We start from the raw sequence: 19,974 nt of genomic DNA, 5'->3' as shown, positions 1-19,974 counted from the left end.
TGACAGGAAGGGTACAGTATATCCACATGTTACAGATTTGCTGCAGATTTTTTTGCAGAAATCCACAGGGCAATCCACCCCAAATTATGGATATTTTGCTGGTGATTTCCCTTGTGCTGAAAACCCCCAGTATTCTTGTTTATTAATCCCCTGGTGCTCTCATGATGTAATTTTTTTTTAAGGATCCCCAGTGGTTTGGTATGTGTGTGTGTATGTGTATATAATATATGATAAGCAGCATATATATGAGATAAGAAGTCTCATAGAGCACATAGGAGATGGGCTTGATAGAAAGTCTATGGGCCTGTCTCGATTCTGACTCCTGAAGTGAGGAGAGTGAGCTATGTGAGTGTGAGCCCTTCTCTCTCCTTCTTTTAGCGATAGATGGGGGTCTCAGCACTCCACCCTCACCGCTCAAAACCTTTGATGTGCTTCTATGGCATATAAATTTTTTTTGGTCACCAACCCCTATAATGACCTTCCCCCCAATGCCTGGGCCCCTTATTTAGATTATACGTTACCCCACTCACTGGCACCGGTTTCGTTCCTGATCCCCGCACGGCCAGCGCTGCATCTCCCTAGCATCACGTGATGCTGGCGAGCGGGGTAAGTAATCTATATGAGGGTCCTGGGCATTGGGGGGGGGGGGGGGGCATTATAGGAGCCTTTAAGTTTTATCAGCACCAGTGGACAGTGCGGTAGATCCACCAGTAATCCGCAGTAAAATCTGTAACATTTGGGTTTTGTTGCGGATTTTAACTTTCCCATTAAATTCAATGGGGAAAATCCAGGAGCAATCCAAGACCAAAACTGACTTCCTATGGAATTAAAAATCCACCCTGCAGGTCAACATCTGCATGGAAATTTTCTGCTGCATGTGAATGACCTTTCTTAAAATATTATTTACGTGACTGCTAATCGCTTTGGATTTGTGAGCGGAAAATCCACACCGGTTTTATTACTCAGTTCAGAGCAATAATTGTTCAAATGGTCCGGTATTTCCTGCTATTTAGATGCATCAGAACAGTGAATACAGTTAGAGATTCTCTGCTTGGTTCTGATCACTTTTTCTTCTTATGAAATGTGAAACACTTTATATGTGTTGTACTTCTTTAATATCGACAACAGAGCCCCGAAAGTGAAGGAGAGCGCACTGCGCATGCGCAGCCGTCCTCCATTCATTTCTATGGGGCCGCGGAAAATAGCCGAGCGCTGGCTCGGCTATTGCTGTCTGCCCCAAAGAAATGAATGGGAGCATGGACAGCGCATGCGTGGCACGCTCCTATTCACTTCTATAGGAGAGGCAGGAATTAGCGCTTGGTGGTGGATGGACCCCGGGAAATCTGGGGTCCTCCAGCTACAGCGCTTCCCGCTCCGTTCTCGATATAGGTGCGGGTCCCAGCGGTGGGAACCGCACCTATCGGACAATGGGGGCATATCCTAGCGATATGCCCCCATTGTCTAAGATGAGAATACCCCTTTAAGAGCCGGGAATGCTGTGACAGTGATTGACGGGGTTGTCATTCCTTCCTTTCCAGTTATACAGTGAATGGCTTCAGGAATTCAGAGAAAAATCCTCAGATATACTTAAACAGCTGAGCCAGCCTTCAGACCAGACAGATTCTTCAGTAAGTATTTTACTTGCTGCTGTAGATATACGGCAGATGCTGCTAGAAACCTAAAGTGAACCTGTCATCAACTTTATGCTGATCTCACTGAGGGCAGCATAAAATGGTGACAGAAATGCTGATTTCAGCGGTGTGTCACTCATGAGCTAAAAGGAAGTGGTTGCCGAGAACCAGCATCATAATCATTGCAGCCCGGGCCTTGAAAAGAGTCAAATCTACTTGAGAAGAGTCAGAGTTATACATAATCTCCTGATCTCCCGCCCATCTGCTGACTATTATCCATAACCATGACTCTTCTCAGGTGGCCGTGACTCTTTTCCAGGCCCAGTCTGCAATGATTGTGATGTTGGTTTTCGGCAACCATTTACTTTTAACTTATGAATGACCGACCGCTGAAATCAACTCACCGGTCTCTACTTTATTCTGCTGTTGGTTATGGGCAGCATAAGGTTGATGACAGGTTCCCTTTAATTGCATAATCTGATATTTTACAAAGGGGATGCAAGTCCATTTTGTTACACTCTCTATAGTTGGCTTTATTATGGTTCCCCAAAAAAGGGGAAAATCTGATAAAAATACAATGAAAAACAATACATGGGTGGACGAGAGACACACAGGGTGGGAAAGGATCACAAAATGGACGACATGTAAAAACAATTCATGGAAAGGTCAAGGACAGGCATCCTCAAACTGTGGCCCTCCAGCTGTTGAAAAACTACAACTCCCACAATGCCCTGCTGTAGGCTGATACCTGTAGGCTGTTCGGGCATGCTGGGAGTTGTAGTTTTGCAATAGCTGGAGGGCCGCAGGTTGAGGATGCCTGGTCAAGGAGATACTAGATAATTGATAAATACCCAGATGGAGTACATATGACAATGACCTCACCAAAAGATGTGAACAAGATATTGGAGCCAAATACAGTACATGAGTTAAAGTGCAAAGTGCAAAAAATACAATGTACATGGACAATAAAATGAGCAATATGATAAATCGAAAATTACATAAATACCAGAATAGTGATCCAAAAGAGCCCCAAACCGATTTGATACATATGCAAATTAACCTGAGATGAGTCCTGTCCCTGACTCCTCTCACGTACAGGACTCATCTCAGGTTAATTTGCATATGTATCAAATCGGGTTTTTTTACACAATAAAAGCACACAGAGCTATGGGGACTGCGTATTGCGGATGTGCTAGCGGCCATCTAGCAACCCATGTCCTCAGCTCTATACACAAAATCCCGGTGACAGGTTCCCTTTAAAGGGTTTCTGTCACCCCACAAAACTTTTTTTTTTTTTTTTTTTGGATAGTTATATTCCTTATAGCGCGATATAGGAGAATATAATAGTCTTACTTACTTTCATGCGGCCGATTCTTTAGAAAACGAAGTTTTATAATATGCAAATCAGAGCTCTACCAGCAAGTAGGGCGTCTACTTGCTGGTAGCCGCAGCAGAAATCCGCCCCCTCCTCTTGTTGATTGACAGGGCCAGCCGTGATCTCCTCCTCCGGCCGGCCCTGTCAGTATTTCAAAAATCGCGCGCCTCTGGTCATTCGGCGCAAGCGCTCTGAGATGAGGAGGCTCGTCTCCTCAGCACTCCCTCAGTGCGCCTGCGCCGATGACATCACCGAAAGAGAAGACGTCGGCCGCATGAAAGTAAGACTATTATATTCTCCTATATCGCGCTATAAGGAATATAACTATCCAAAAAAAAAATAATGAGTTTTGTGGGGTGACAGAAACCCTTTTAAAGTTTCCTGTTTTGTGTGTACAGCTCCTATGCAGGCCTATGTGTCTCCGAGGTAACACGCTATAAACAAACCCAAGCCTGACCCATAGTCACATAGTAATCTCTCTGCTCATAGTTCTTGGTAACATACCAAATTTATGTTAGCAAGAAATATATGACAGATGGAAGTATGACTGCAGGATCAGACTACACAGGGGTTCTTTGTAGTCTGTAACCGTGGAGACGCATAGCTCTGCAGAGATGCTGCAGACATAAAAGGGTACTATATTTTTACTGAAGCCATATTGTATATTTTTATATTTGTGATGCATTGGATCATTTTCACACTTTTTGGTTGCACCCATGACCAATGGCAGTGGCTCCCAGCTGCGGAAGTAACGTGACTCAGGGTTGCTCAATCGGACAACCACTTGAAGAGGACCTGTCGCCTCCCGTGACAGGTCTCTTCTAGTAACTACCTGCATCCTCCATGTAATAACAACAGTTCTGGAGCATCTGTTCATATAACTCTGTTGTGCCTTTCCTCTGTTACTCATACTGGATGTTTATGAATAAATTGTCAGCATTCTACAAAGAAGATCCAACTGGTGGTTAATGTGACAATGACAGCACTGATTGGATATCATCAGCTTGTGCAGGGACACCCGTCAGCTAGTAACACCTATCTGGACCTTTATTGCAGATTGCTAGCAATATTCTAGTTGGAATAATAGAGGAACAACATACAGTTATAATAATATATGTGCTAGAATTGTTATTACATAGGGAATGCAAGTAGTTACTGAAACAGAACAGTCAGGAGATGTTACAGGTCCCTATTGAAGACCTATCTACTGTTCAAACAGCAGGTGGCGCCTTTTGCATAGAATTTCCAATTACTATTATAACTCTCAGTAAAGTTTTGGCTACTTTCACACTAGCGTTTTTTGCGGATCCGTCATGGATCTGCAAAAATGCTTCCGTTACAATAATACAACCGCATGCATCCATCATGAACGGATCAGGTTGTATTATGTCTTCTATAGCCATGACGGATCCGTCTTGAACACCATTGAAAGTCAATGGGAGACGGATCCGTTTTCTATTGTGTCAGAGAAAATGGATCCGTCCCCATTGACTTACATTGTGTGCCAGGACGGATCCGTTTTCTCCGACACAATCTGGCACAATAGAAAACGGATCCGTCTCCCATTGACTTTCAATGATGTTTGGCTCCGCTTCGTCAGGCGGCCAGCAAAACGCTGCAGGCAGTGTTTTGGTGTCCGCTTCCAGAGCTGAATGGTGACTGAACGGAGGCAAACTAATGCATTCTGAGCGGATCCTTTTCCATTCAGAATGCATTAGGGCAAAACTGATCCGTTTTGGACCGCTTGTGAGAGCCCATGACGGATCTCACAAACGGAAAGCCAAAACGCCAGTGTGAAAGGGGCCTAATATATAGAGTTGATTATTCTAATCGCAAGCAATGACAAATATTTAATTTTTATCATAACTTTTTATCTGCAGGAGTCATCACTTAAATTAAAGGAAGCAGAAGAAGCACAGGCCTCATTGCAGGCAGAATGTGAACAATATAGGACTATCCTTGCTGAAACGGTAAGTTGTGTTTTATCATTACGGTCACTATTTATGATCATACAAATGTTGAATGGCTTTAGCATACTAATACTCTCCTCTTCCTGCCCCATGTGGTTACTGTGGCACCGTGATGGTGTAATATACACACGAAGAGCCAAGGTTGTAGATAGCCACCGACATAAATTCCCTTAGATGCTGCGGTCAATAGCAACTCTGGTACCTAAGGAATTTGACATGGGGATCAGGATCCCCCATTAGTGACAAAGCCATTTTTTTGGGCATTTAATAGTAGTAGATCTGGTGGCTCTCACAATGTATGTACTGTGATACTGTGTATTCTATGTGCTCTAATGATTGCTGTGTCTCCATAATGATAGGAAAGAATGCTGAAAGATCTTCAAAAGAGTGTTGAAGAGGAGGAACAGGTGTGGAAAGCCAAATTGGAAGCATCTGAGGAGGTGCACAAGACGGTGAGTACCGTATGTCGGGACATGGGGCGGCATGGCGTATAAAACAATGGCAAGTACCGGTGCAGCCCGGCAATTAGCTGTAATCTGCATGCAGCCCCTGAGGCTGGGCCGAACCTTGTACAGATTTGGGCCAAACCTTGTACAGATTCGGCCCGGCCACAGGGCTGAACCTGTACACGACCATCTTTTTCATCCGTACTTCCGTTCTGCGGCTCCATAAAAAAACAAAGAGCATGTCCTATTCTTGTCTGCAATTGGGGACAAGAATAAGCTTGTCTATCATAGGGCTGGCCCTGTGCGTCATGCGTTTTGCAATTTGCAGACTGCAAAACACGGTCATGTGAATGCACCCCTATTCCAAGATGACAGATGTGCTGCATATCAGCTGTGGTCCGATATATATTGCCTCCTTATCCTTCAATGGGCCTCATGTGGTAACAACCTGCCTCGTACCTCTGTTTATTTCCAATTGGTTGTGTTGACCGAAACATAAATGATCATTAAAACAGATATATTTTTTTTAATTATTATTATTATAGTCACAACTTCAATTGAAATCTTTAGAAGAGTCTGTGGAAAGACTGAAATTAGAAGTCCAGAGTGCTGACCAGGTATGACTGATCATTGGTGCAGACGTGAAACCCTCAGCTCTGGAGGTGGTCTCACAACCGCTTTGCATATTTTCCCTCCATGACTGCAGTATTTGTATATGGCGTCTGTTGTTTGTATGTATGCTTTGTTGTGTAATGAGGTCTTATGGTTTCTCTATACTGCTGTACAGACTCATTATAGATAATGTCTTAAAGGGGATGTCCAGGATTTTACTATTGATGGCCTGTCGTCAGGATAGCTGATTGGTAGCAGCAACCTTTCCGATCATCTGTTCCACAGTAAGTCCAGTGCTGCAATACACAGCATTGTGTAGTGAACAGAGCTGATTACTGCTTCACTGCTCTCATTGAAGTGAATTGAAGCAGAGCTGCCGTTGTCATCATCGTCCACTACACAATGGACGGAGTTGTGTAGTTCTGGTGTCGGAGCTAGCTGGAACAGCTGAATAGTAGGGGTGCAGTTGGTTGGATACCCGCGGATCAGATTTTAGTAAAATCCTGGACAACCCCTTAAGCCTCTTGCATTGCATAGTGTAAGTACAGTAATCCACTACATATAAAAAAAAATCCCATGGCTGACCCTCAGAACCTCCCTTGCTCTTCTCTCTAGATCTCCTTCTTTTTGGAAATCCAACACCAGTCTTCACAGTCAGCTTTTTTTTTTTTCATTTACTCTAAAACGTACGCTGTATAAAGCTTACGGGCACAGGCAATTTTTGACTACTTTGTGGCTTCTGGTGGTTGCTAGGTCATTGAAAAATCTTTTTACAGGCCAGCGGTTTGGTCATTAGATCTCCCTACACAAAAATCTGTTTTCATGCGGAGCAGCCAAGCTTCACCTAGAGTTGACAAAACGTAGGCCCAAGAGTACAAGACCATCAAGGGGTTCCTAGTAATACTCGTTTAGAATTTTCCTTCTTAGGGGCAGAAACGTTAGCGTTACTTCAGGTAACGGGCAGTTTATGTCTTTCAGTTGAAGGAATGCATTGCCCTTATGGAGGCCCAGCTGGAAACCCAGATGAATACATCCAGCACAGAGTGTCAGACGTACTCTGAAGAGGTGGAGAGTGTATGTATCCTATATCTACTATTACCCAACACATACATAGAAACTAGAAGTCTTGGTTGTGTATTGCTGGAAACATTACTTTTCTTGTATTGCCACCACTATAGTTGCAGCAGCTTTTGTTGGAGTCACAGGAACAGATGGAATCTACAAAAGCAGAAGCCAGAAAACAGAGCAAAGAGCTTTCTCTGGTAATAGTCCTGATGACCTCTATAGCTGCTGTATATTGTATTTCCATGGCTAGTACGGGTCACTCTGTACTGTGTGGCTTCCATACTTGTCATGGCATCTCATCTTCATGGGTTCTTCCACAACTCCTTAGACTGGATCTCCTTTATCTTCCAGCTCAGGCAGCAGTTAAGTGAAATGCAGAATCATGTACATGACTCTCATGGCTCAGATCAAAAGGTTAGTAAACCCTAGTGGACTAAAGAACCTTCCGAATATCTTCACTGCCCCACATTGGGGGAAGCACCACATAGGCACTATTCCCTATTCATTCTGCCTTGCCTACTTCTCTTCCCTCCACCATTTTATGGGTGAGGATAAGGTATAGACTGATGACATTGTTCCCTAATATATAAATTTAGATGTTAACCTAGAGACTAGGTTTTTATCAATCTGTAGTGTAAAACAAGCTAAAATTGTTTTTTGGGGTGCACCACCCTCCATACTTCTCCACTTGTACTCCCCACTCGCCCATTAAAGGGGTTGACTGACCTATCCTCGCGAACAGATGATTGGCTTGGATGTGGGGTGTTGGCGATCAGGTAATGATGGCCTATCCTGAGGATATAAATAAATGGAGGACCCTTTTACGATGAAATCTCGTTTTTTTGTATAGGACAGGTGGCAAGAGAGGGAATACCCATATTTATTTTTAATAGGGCATATTGTTCTCCACCCAGGTGTGGGTTCTAGAGGTGGGATCCACGGCTGTCAGAAATTTATGGCATGTCCTTTGTATTTGCCATAAATGTCCAAGGTGGGAATATTCATGTAAGATGACCCCTGTTCATATGCCTTATTAGGGCAAATGGATTCACTGATGGGTGGTAAGAGGATGGTTGTTGGGGACCCACTACAATGAGGGCTTTGAGGAGTTTGAATGGATCAGTGGTTAAACGTTTCCTGTCGCTCAATTCGATGTCTGTGGAACTGAAAGAGGTACCCAAACACTGTACAGTCCCATAAACTTTAAATGGAGTGGCAGAGATCTATTCAACCTGCTCCAGGGCAGAGATGCGGGACCCTGTTTGGGTAATCATGGGGGTCCCAGAGGTGCAGCCCCAGCGATCCTGTGGATAGGTGATAATCCCTTCCAAACGAATAGAAGTTTGGCAATATTGTTTTAAAAACTCAGACATATGCCTTAGAATAATACATTTAAATACTTGTTTCCCAGCTGAAGGTTCCACAGTCAAGTCTGGATGACCAGCATGAAGAGCAGAATATGTCCGACCAGCTGGAAGAGGTGAATATACTGTATCCCTTAAGTGTGGTGTCTCTTTTTATGTGAGGCGTTGTATGGTATTATACTGTGACTCCTCACAAATTGAACTGGGGCATGTAGTGTCCTGGTATTACATACAACCAAAGTTCTAGATTTCATGGTAGGGATGTACTCTAGTGATCCAGAACAGTGGACCATGTGGTTACAAAGAGCTTATGTTAAAGTGGTAGCTGAACCAAATTGTAACTTGTTTCATAAATTCTCATTGAACAGAAATCTGTGTACAGCTTGCAACAGGAGTTGGAGAAACTAAAATCTGCAGAAGAGATCTTAACTGGCACAGAGGAAGCCCAGCAGCTGAAGGTCTGGATGGTAACACTTTAATCCATGTTTCTGTAGTTGTGTAGAGATCTAACTGAACATGAATCAATTCATAGATACTAATTCTTGGTGTGTAGATACCGGTCAGCAAGCCACAGGAGAAGCCGCTTTGTGTGGTCAACCAGTATACTGCCTGCTGCAAACCAGGGATTACTGGTGTCCTGTTATATGAATCCTGAAGCAGATGACGTCCTTGCTGCCTTCTAAATATATATCTGCATTTGCATGGGTAGCTGGTTTAACCCATCAAAAGGCTCGATCCACTGTAGATAGCTCAAAGGCTGGAATTTGAGATGAGATTTACCTGTACCAAGCTTATTATGTGAGATTGCTGGTTTGTACTGGTAGCACCTTTTGAACAGCTACTGAAATGTATCCTTTGGTCAGTTAGTAAGGCGACTGATGTATATAACCTGCAGTCAAGACTCGCTGAATCCCACAGTGTCTTATTTGTGAACCAGAAGTCAGTTTCTCTATGACGTTCTACCACAAGCTGAATCGTAAGACTGCATAGACAATACGTACATCTAGTAATAAAAATAGAATGGGCACTCATATATCCAGTTCACAAGATAGGCAAAGCGACTCAAACAATATATTAATAATATGTCAATTTATTAGTTTATTTAGGACAGTATAAAAGCGGATGGGTAGCGATAATATTATAACCATACGCAATAGATAGTAAGACCTAAACCATAGCTGTATCCCCAATACAGAATATTTAAAACTCACATAAAATATATATTAAAAAGGCAATTCATCCACTGTTATAGCTAATAGAAACTGGAAAACCGGTCCGGCATATATGAAAAACCAATATAATTCTGTTATCTAGAATAGTGGTGCAGCAGATATATCTCCAGAATATATAATTGAATAAATAAATGGACAATAAACGTGTGAATATCAAAATTAGTAGTGATAGTGCATGGTATAAAACATTAACATATAGTGCATATAGTGAAATACCTGTAGAATAAATATATTAAATAAATAAATATATAAGTGTACAATTAATTAGTGAATATATATAATAAATCTCTGGAGAATCAACATTAATAAATAACTTGTTGCATCCCACTGATAGTTTTATTCCTAGAAAACAGTCTTTTGCTGTTGGAGCATATAGCCTGGAAATCGGCTTGGTCCGCGCAATTTACCAGGAGTATAGTAGATTTCAACAGAGTCAGCCGCAACAATTGTGGCAAGATAATTTGAGAGGTAATATAAATGTATCCACAGTAATGTGCCGATGATTGTGCAACAGCACCAGATTACTCACGTACAGTCCTGCTCTCACCGTGGCGTCCCACGTGGTAGAGATCCGGGGTGAACTTGTCTTTCAGTAGCGCAATCAAAATCTGCTAGGTTTGTCTACTAGCAGTGGTATGTCCACCCGACTGTGGACGGGAGTGCTTCGTTGTAACACACTGCAGAGCTGTGTCAGGTTTCTCTGATTAGAATGGGTGTTCCACCTGTCTGGGTCAGTACTGGTGGTGAGGATCTCACCCGTCAATCAGTATAGTGCATCCAGAAAAACCCGCAGTTCAGTTGCTCCTGGAAACCGCAATAGAGTTGTCCTTTAGAAAGCGCTTTCTCAGTCCAATATATAATAGGAATTAAAGCTGGTATTTCATCAGGTCCAGTTGTTCCTCACCAGACGCGTTTCGAAGGCTAGCTGCCTTCTTCCTCAGTGGCTAATTTGAGATCCAAATTAGCCACTGAGGAAGAAGGCAGCTAGCCTTCGAAACGCGTCTGGTGAGGAACAACTGGACCTGATGAAATACCAGCTTTAATTCCTATTATATATTGGACTGAGAAAGCGCTTTCTAAAGGACAACTCTATTGCGGTTTCCAGGAGCAACTGAACGGCGGGTTTTTCTGGATGCACTATACTGATTGACGGGTGAGATCCTCACCACCAGTACTGACCCAGACAGGTGGAACACCCATTCTAATCAGAGAAACCTGACACAGCTCTGCAGTGTGTTACAACGAAGCACTCCCGTCCACAGTCGGGTGGACATACCACTGCTAGTAGACAAACCTAGCAGATTTTGATTGCGCTACTGAAAGACAAGTTCACCCCGGATCTCTACCACGTGGGACGCCACGGTGAGAGCAGGACTGTACGTGAGTAATCTGGTGCTGTTGCACAATCATCGGCACATTACTGTGGATACATTTATATTACCTCTCAAATTATCTTGCCACAATTGTTGCGGCTGACTCTGTTGAAATCTACTATACTCCTGGTAAATTGCGCGGACCAAGCCGATTTCCAGGCTATATGCTCCAACAGCAAAAGACTGTTTTCTAGGAATAAAACTATCAGTGGGATGCAACAAGTTATTTATTAATGTTGATTCTCCAGAGATTTATTATATATATATTCACTAATTAATTGTACACTTATATATTTATTTATTTAATATATTTATTCTACAGGTATTTCACTATATGCACTATATGTTAATGTTTTATACCATGCACTATCACTACTAATTTTGATATTCACACGTTTATTGTCCATTTATTTATTCAATTATATATTCTGGAGATATATCTGCTGCACCACTATTCTAGATAACAGAATTATATTGGTTTTTCATATATGCCGGACCGGTTTTCCAGTTTCTATTAGCTATAACAGTGGATGAATTGCCTTTTTAATATATATTTTATGTGAGTTTTAAATATTCTGTATTGGGGATACAGCTATGGTTTAGGTCTTACTATCTATTGCGTATGGTTATAATATTATCGCTACCCATCCGCTTTTATACTGTCCTAAATAAACTAATAAATTGACATATTATTAATATATTGTTTGAGTCGCTTTGCCTATCTTGTGAACTGGATATATGAGTGCCCATTCTATTTTTATTACTATTGTTCTTTGGTGATTGGGTACAACACCTGTTTGGTGCACCTGGCCATCTTAAATCGGAGGTGAGCCGTCCTTAACTCTTTGTTCTACTAATTAATACGTACATCTAGTCCACCAGTGAGCAGATTACCTGCGCTCCTGTTTACAGCGGAGACTTCCTAAATCACCAGAGACAATGAATCTGTATGGGGATGAGCGATCACATGTAAATCCAGCGCTCAGCTCCACTCATGACCAGTAATTATTGGGAAAGACTAGTACGTTCTCGATAATTGCCTACACAGTTGACCCTATGCAAAGGGGCCAATTCTCTGGGAGTTCGTCTTGCCTATCTTAAAGATCAACAATCACTTCAGTAAAAATGTGACAAGCGTTTTAAAGCATGATTCTGCTTTTAATAACCCTTTGGGGCACATTCACTAAAGACTGGCCTAGGTAAAAAGTGTAGCACCACTTTTCTGTAAGACAAGTGTCATACCAGCTTAGATTTGGCTTGGTTCATTGGGAATAGGCATGGGGAGGAGCAGTTTATCTCCCTGAGAACAAAATTTAGCCTTCCCATGGGTGTCAGAAGGCTAAATTTAACATTGAAACAAGGTAGGACTGGTACCAAAGTTGCTCATCCTGTTCTGCGGATTATGAAATGTATTAGCTTGGTGCTCAAAGGCAAACTATATGCAAATAGCAGCGCAGTGCAGGGCACATGTACAGTATGTCCTCACAACGTGTCTGGATGTGACTAACATTGTGCTTCTACTGGAAATATTGTAGGAAAGGCTTGACAAGGAAAAAAAACTAACACGGGATTTAGGTCAAGCAGCTAACAAACTGTTACAGCTCTTGAAGGCATCTCAGGAACAACTAACTAAGGAACAGGAACACAATAAACTGCTGCACAACAGACTACAGTTAACGGTACTAACTCTCTATTCTCATCCTCCCTTCTGTCAATTTCATCCTTAAAAGAGGTTTTCTGAGATGTTAATACTGATGACCTTTCCTCTGGATAGGTCATCAGTATCTGATAAGTGGAAATCCGACAACTGGGACCTCTGCCGATCAGCTGTTTGAGAAGGCAGCTGCACTCACAGTAGTGCCGCAGCTTTCTTGCTGCTTTCCCTAGACCAGTGATGACACGTTCATTGGTCACGTGGCCTAGGCGCAGCTCAGCCCCATAGAAGTTAAAGGGCCTGAGCCGAAATAACAAGCGCAGCCTCTATACCAGGAATGCTCAACCTGCGGCCCTCCAGCTGTTACAAAACTACAACTTCCATCATTCCTGGACAGCCTACAGCAGTTGTAAGGGGAGTTGTAGTTTTACAACAGCTGGAGGGCCGCAGGTTGAGCATCCCTGCACTATACAATGTACGGCGCTGTGCTTGGTGAGCACGGAGAAGGCAGTGGCAATGCCTTCTCAAACGGCTGAACAGCGGGGTTTCTGGGCATCGGACCCCCACCAATCAGATACTGATGACCTATCTTGAGGATAGGTCATCAGTTGTAAAATCTCGGAAAACCCTTTTAAACCGACTAAAATCACTAATGTCTCTCTGTAAAAACACTCCCTCCTCTGTCCCTTCTGGAACCTTTCAGCATCAATGAGTTAACTGTCAGTGCTGGATTAAAGGGGTTGTCTGGAATTTTTTTTTTCTCCTCTTCCCCCCTCCCCCACCTGCCAACGGGACCTGTGGAGAGAAACATACTGCCAGCTCCCAGCATCCACTTCCCAATGGGGTCACATGCATCGTTACAGCCAATGACTGGCCTCAACAGTGACTCCAAGTGAACATGACCCAGTGGTGACTCCAAGCGACAAGGCCAGTCATTGGCTGCAGCAAATCATGTGACCCCGTCTGTATGGATGTTGACAGACGGGAGCCGAAACCAAGCAGCAGGGAGCAGGTAACCATGTTTCTCTTCACATGTACTGCTGACTGGGGTGGTGGAATAAAAACAAAAACGCATACAGCCCCTTTAACTTTTGGAGGAACACCAAGCAGTTCAGTGCAAGTATTGATGAGTACAATGGAACGACTATGAAGCTTTTGTAAATGCACATACCATTTAAGAATCAATTGCCCCCAAAAATGTGAGCAGAAATATGGGAGACTAATCTTGTAAGAAAATCTATTGCTGTTCCAGACCCCTATGGGCAGATGCCCTAAAGGTATGTTCACAATTGGCAGATTTGCTGCAGAATTCTCTGCGACTGTCTCATTCATCTGAGGAACTCAATGCACATTTTGCAGAAACAACCTCATTCAGATGTGTGGAGCAGATTTTCAGTTGAGTAAATTTCTGCAACATATTTGAGGTGTGTGAACGTAACCAAAAAAACAAGCCAACGTATTACTGCTTCTATATTCTCAAACTGAATTTAATAATAATAATAATTAAAAAGAGAAAAGCCATTAAAGGGATTGTCCAGCTTTGGGATCTTTCTGCCAGACCAAAATTTCTGGACCTGCGGTGGGAAGCATACAGAGGCAGTTAGCAGGTAAATAGGTCCATGAGGCGATGCATGGGGGACACAGCTGCAGCGGCACACTTGACCCTCGTCAAACCAGTTTGATGGCGGGGATCGAAGCATGTTAATGGCGGCAGGGGATTGAAAGAACGCAGAACCCAGTGGTGGGGGAGCAGTTAAAAGGGTTTTCAAAGACTTTATAACTGATGAACTATCCTCAGGATAGATCATCAGTATCTGATTGGTGGGGGGGGGGGGGGGGGGTCTGACACCAAGGACCCCCACTAATCAGCTGTTTGAGAAGGCACTGGTGCCCCTGTGAGCACGCAAGCACAGCACTGTACATCACATAATGGCTGTGCTTGGTATTGCAGCCCCATTCACTTCAATAGGGCTGAGCTACGTCTAGGCCAAGTGACTGATGAATGTGTCCTCACTGTCCTAGAAAAAGCTGAGAGAAGGTCATGGCGCTACTGTGAGCGTCGCTGCCTTTTGAATAACTGGTCGGCAGGGGTCCTGGGTGTTGGACCCCAACCGATCAGATCCTGATAACCAGTTATCAGTGTTAAAGTCTTGGAAAACCCCTTTAAGCATTCTTCCCTCCGCACATCCGGCTAGGTGGTGGTGGTGGTGGTGGGGGTTGGCAGAAAGGCCCCCAAAACTGGACAACCCCATTTAAAGTAGTTATCTTCTTTTGCAATGGTATCATGATAATACGCTAATAGAAGTATATAGCCTCCAGTGGATATCCATGATGTGAAAAGCATGCCCTCGCCAAAGTGTAACACAAATTCTTCTAGTCATAGACACATGGGACAATCCTCAATTGGGTAAATGTTTTTGGCCTTTAGACTGTAATCTAATGAATCAAAGTGCTTGCATCCATTATGGATATACACTGCGTGCAGAATTATTAGGCAAATGAGTATTTTGACCACATCATCCTCTTTATGCATGTTGTGTTACTTCAAGCTGTATAGGCTCGAAAGCCTACTACCAATTAAGCATATTAGGTGATGTGCATCTCTGTAATGAGAAGGGGTGTGCTCTAATGACACCAACACCCTATATTAGGTGTGCATAATTATTAGGTAACTTCCTTTCCTTTGGCAAAATGGGTCAAAAGAAGGACTTGACAGGCTCAGAAAAGTCAAAAATAGTAAGATATCTTGCAGAGGGATGCAGCACTCTTAAAATTGCAAAGCTTCTGAAGCGTGATCATCGAACAATCAAGCGTTTCATTCAAAATAGTCAACAGGGTCGCAAGAAGCGTGTGGAAAAACCAAGGCGCAAAATAACTGCCCATGAACTGAGAAAAGTCAAGCGTGCAGCTGCCAAGATGCCACTTGCCACCAGTTTGGCCATATTTCAGAGCTGCAACATCACTGGAGTGCCCAAAAGCACAAGGTGTGCAATACTCAGAGACATGGCCAAGGTAAGAAAGGCTGAAAGACGACCACCACTGAACAAGACACACAAGCTGAAACGTCAAGACTGGGCCTAGAAATATCTCAAGACTGATTTTTCTAAGGTTTTATGGACTGATGAAATGAGAGTGAGTCTTGATGGGCCAGATGGATGGACCCGTGGCTGGATTGGTAAAGGGCAGAGAGCTCCAGTCCGACTCAGACGCCAGCAAGGTGGAGGTGGAGTACTGGTTTGGGCTGGTATCATCAAAGATGAGCTTGTGGGGCCTTTTCGGGTTGAGGATGGAGTCAAGCTCAACTCCCAGTCCTACTGCCAGTTTCTGGAAGACACCTTCTTCAAGCAGTGGTACAGGAAGAAGTCTGCATCCTTCAAGAAAAACATGATTTTCATGCAGGACAATGCTCCATCACACGCGTCCAAGTACTCCACATCGTGGCTGGCAAGAAAGGGTATAAAAGAAGAAAATCTAATGACATGGCCTCCTTGTTCACCTGATCTGAACCCCATTGAGAACCTGTGGTCCATCATCAAATGTGAGATTTACAAGGAGGGAAAACAGTACACCTCTCTGAACAGTGTCTGGGAGGCTGTGGTTGCTGCTGCACGCAATGTTGATGGTGAACAGATCAAAACACTGACAGAATCCATGGATGGCAGGCTTTTGAGTGTCCTTGCAAAGAAAGGTGGCTATATTGGTCACTGATTTGTTTTTGTTTTGTTTTTGAATGTCAGAAATGTATATTTGTGAATGTTGAGATGTTATATTGGTTTCACTGGTAAAAATAAATAATTGAAATGGGTATATATTTGTTTTTTGTTAAGTTGCCTAATAATTATGCACAGTAATAGTCACCTGCACACACAGATATCCCCCTAAAATAGCTAAAACTAAAAACAAACTAAAAACTACTTCCAAAAATATTCAGCTTTGATATTAATGAGTTTTTTGAGTTCATTGAGAACATGGTTGTTGTTCAATAATAAAATTAATCCTCAAAAATAGAACTTGCCTAATAATTCTGCACTCCCTGTATAAAGTGTGGAGTTTTTACATATGTCTGGATCCAGGCTGGGAGCCTGCTCCAAGCATCCCAAAGATACTAGAGCAATGTGATCTTTCTGCCACTAGTGGGACCCCCCCAAGCATCAGCTGTAATCTGCTGGGTAACCTGACATCAAGTGCTAGATTTCCCTGCAGCGCCACCACAGAGCAAATAAAGTATTACATGCTGTCCATTGAAATAATTCAAATGGTGTAATGCGACGTCCTCCAGGAACCGTGCTCTCTGTCCAAGGCTGTGTTGACACGTTGCAGCTGCGGAGCATTTTTTGCCACGGTTTTCCGCAGCAAAACTACACTGCGGCTACAGCATGTGAGCGCAACTGGTGGTGGTGTAAACCTATGGACCGCTCTATTTCCATTGGTTACTTAAAGGGATTTTCTATACCCTGAATAGCCCCGGGTGGCTTGTGGCAGAACAAGAAATATACTGTGTTGAATGGTTTGTTTAACCCTTTGTGCTTCTTACAGTTTTCATTTCTTTTTCTAGGAACAGGATTCCGGCAGCACTGATGGAACATCCGTTTGATCCTATATATTTTTTTTTTTCTATTTTTACCAAAATGCCTTAAACATTCCTTTCTTGAAATTCAAATAATAATATTTCAGTGAGCCAAAATACTTCAAAATGTATTAGTTAAGATGATATCCATGTGTTAATCTGAAGAAGAAACATTCCACTATGAAACCACTGACCGTGTCAGTACCGCCATATCTTCGCCTCTGCCTTCCACACCAGTGGACTAAATCCGTCGGTTGGCCTACAGAAAGGGACAGTCTGTACTCTGTACATGAATCAGTGCAATTTCTTTATTGTTTATATTTCTGAATGAACAATGTATGGATGCAAAGGGCAGGAAAAAGGATGAGAATGCCATATTGTAACTGGTCTCCAGTATAAAATCACTTGACTTGATGGTTGCTGAAATGACATTAAAAAATATTGATGTAGCCATGAAAACCATTTCTCTGCTGTCTTTAATTTTATTTTCAACAGATATCATATTATGTGTGAACAAATATATATATATATATATATATATATATATATATAAAAAACATTATCACTGCCACAGAAATGTAACAAGGTATTCCCTTCTAGACATGTATGGCATATCTGAGTTGGGGCACCTGCACACGGGTGCGGGTGAACATGCAGAAGATCCACACAAATTTCCATGCACTTATTTCGGCACCAAAACCACACACAAAAAAAAAAACACAATTTCTAACAGCGTTTTTTTTTGTGCAGATTTGATGCAGTTTTGCCACAGATCTCACCCTTCGTTTGAAAAGTGTGAAATCCGCTGCTAAAAGCACAAACCTAATTGGCCGGCTGCAGAGTTGGAAATCCACTCGTCAGGTTAACTTTCACGCAGAAAAAAACTCGAAAGTAAACATGAGATTTGTTTAATCTCCTACACCAGTGATGGCAAACCTTTTAGAGACCGAGTGCCCAAACTGCAACCCTACAACCCACTTATTTATCGCAAAGTGCCAACATGACAATTTACCCTGAATACCAATATAGTATATCTTTCATGTACTTTATCATGTAGCTATAACAGCCTGCATACATTCAGTGCGCTGCCTGTGCCGTTCATAGTGCGCCCTGCGCTGGTGAATGGCAGGAAAAGTGTAAAGCATATTAGTACACCATAGAGTGCCGCCTCATGTGATGTTGTACTACTTAGATATTGTCTGGCAAGAAGCCATGAGTGGAAAAACTAATCTCTAATAGAGATGAGCGAATTTCATATTTTGATATTCGTTCACGCTTCGTTTACTGGTAAAAGGTGAATTGCGTTATGGACCATAACACAATTCTATGACGGAATGCCTTTAGAGGCATTCCATTATTCATTCCGTCATAATAGAAGTCTATGGGCAGCAAATCGGATCCGTTCGGTTTCTGTTATGCAGGGGAGTCCTGAGTCATAACCTGAAATTCGCTCATCTCTAATCACTGATGCCGGACAATCAATGGCCTCAGCACTGGCAGCGGCCATGTGCCATGCCTGCATCCCCTCTAAAACCATTGATTGAGTGTGGCCAGAGTACTGGTGACAAGTAAGTCCTTTTTTTCTTTTTATAAAAAAAATAAGTGGACAGTTTTGCGGATATAATTTTTTGAAATCGCTCTGATCTGTTAACTTTTTTGGACTTTGATTGCGGCAAACGGACTTTCTTAACTTATTTCAGTCCGACCATCCCTGTGACCAAAATGGGGAAATGGATGAGTGACTCAGAGCATCATTAAACTGATAAGTACAATGCTCTTATATGGGCTTATATGGGCCTATCAAGAGAGTAGTAGAACTGTCATACTGTTATTTCTATTCTATTACCTTGCAGATAACCTCTCTCTCCCCCCCCCACACAGCAGCAGTAAACTGACAACGGATTACCTATATTCCTATAGAAAGGCATATTATTTGTGTTGACTGCTACAGCAGGACAATCTTTTGTATTGTACTGACAAAATGTCAAAAAAAAAAAATGCTTTCTATAAATATTTAGTTTTTTACAAAAATAGCCTTTTATGATGGAAGTGTCTCTTTAAGCCCAGGGACTGTACTGGCTTGCAAGTTTGAAATATGTTTTTATTGCTAAAAAGAAAAAATAACATTATTAAAAATAAAAGCATAATACACTTATAAAATATTTTAAATGTCATCATAATAATAAATAGGAAGAAACAAAGCTGAATGCTGTCTGGATGTCTAGGGAAGAAGTTTGTCTTCTACTGTTCAGTGCAATTAACTGAACAAGTGGTTTCGGTGGGTATGAATAATTCAGGTGTGAGACAGTTGGAAGCCGCAGCGTAATACCAGGAACAGGTGTAATATTAGACGCTGCCAGCGGATATATTAGCCAGCTCTCAGGGCTACTACATCTGACGTATGGGGGAGAAAGCAATAATTTAGAGTAGCTTATTATGCTGCTGTAAACGACATCATCCTGAGTCACAGGCTCAGTTTCCGCACATATAGATGTAGCAGGGCTGAATTCGTCATTAGGTAGGATTTGCTGTGATATTACAAAGTTCTGCCATAGGACATCACAGGTAAACCTTCTGAAATGTGTGAAAAGTGTAGAATATGGATTTTGCTTTCCAAACTTTTTTTTAAAATTGACAAATCCTATGGTGCCCATGCAAGGCTGCTGCAGGAGGCGACTATTACTA

General features: G+C 42.5%; 1 protein-coding gene across 2 annotated transcripts in view; it reads left to right on the top strand.

The window, feature by feature from the left end:
* RRBP1 (ribosome binding protein 1) overlaps nucleotides 1–17,748 on the top strand; it is a 90,999-nt gene extending 73,251 nt beyond the window's left edge. Inside the window, exons 14-23 of one of the 2 annotated variants that reach the window (XM_040429663.1) lie at nucleotides 1,539–1,628; nucleotides 4,887–4,976; nucleotides 5,336–5,428; nucleotides 5,968–6,039; nucleotides 7,013–7,108; nucleotides 7,213–7,296; nucleotides 7,451–7,513; nucleotides 8,511–8,579; nucleotides 8,832–8,921; nucleotides 17,278–17,748. In XM_040429663.1, the coding sequence (XP_040285597.1) occupies nucleotides 1,539–1,628; nucleotides 4,887–4,976; nucleotides 5,336–5,428; nucleotides 5,968–6,039; nucleotides 7,013–7,108; nucleotides 7,213–7,296; nucleotides 7,451–7,513; nucleotides 8,511–8,579; nucleotides 8,832–8,921; nucleotides 17,278–17,316 (786 nt within the window). In that variant the 3' untranslated portion in view covers nucleotides 17,317–17,748. Of the gene's footprint in view, nucleotides 1–1,538; nucleotides 1,629–4,886; nucleotides 4,977–5,335; nucleotides 5,429–5,967; nucleotides 6,040–7,012; nucleotides 7,109–7,212; nucleotides 7,297–7,450; nucleotides 7,514–8,510; nucleotides 8,592–8,825; nucleotides 8,922–17,277 lie in introns of both variants that reach the window. The other variant, XM_040429662.1, reaches the window with a different exon arrangement.
* Nucleotides 17,749–19,974: the final 2,226 nt, after the last annotated feature.

Source organism: Bufo bufo, chromosome 4 (genome assembly GCF_905171765.1).
Source record: "Bufo bufo chromosome 4, aBufBuf1.1, whole genome shotgun sequence".
In the NCBI taxonomy this organism is placed as follows: domain Eukaryota; kingdom Metazoa; phylum Chordata; class Amphibia; order Anura; family Bufonidae; genus Bufo; species Bufo bufo.
The sequence above is the reverse complement of the archived record's forward strand: the minus strand, read 5'-3'. Positions and strand labels throughout refer to the sequence as shown.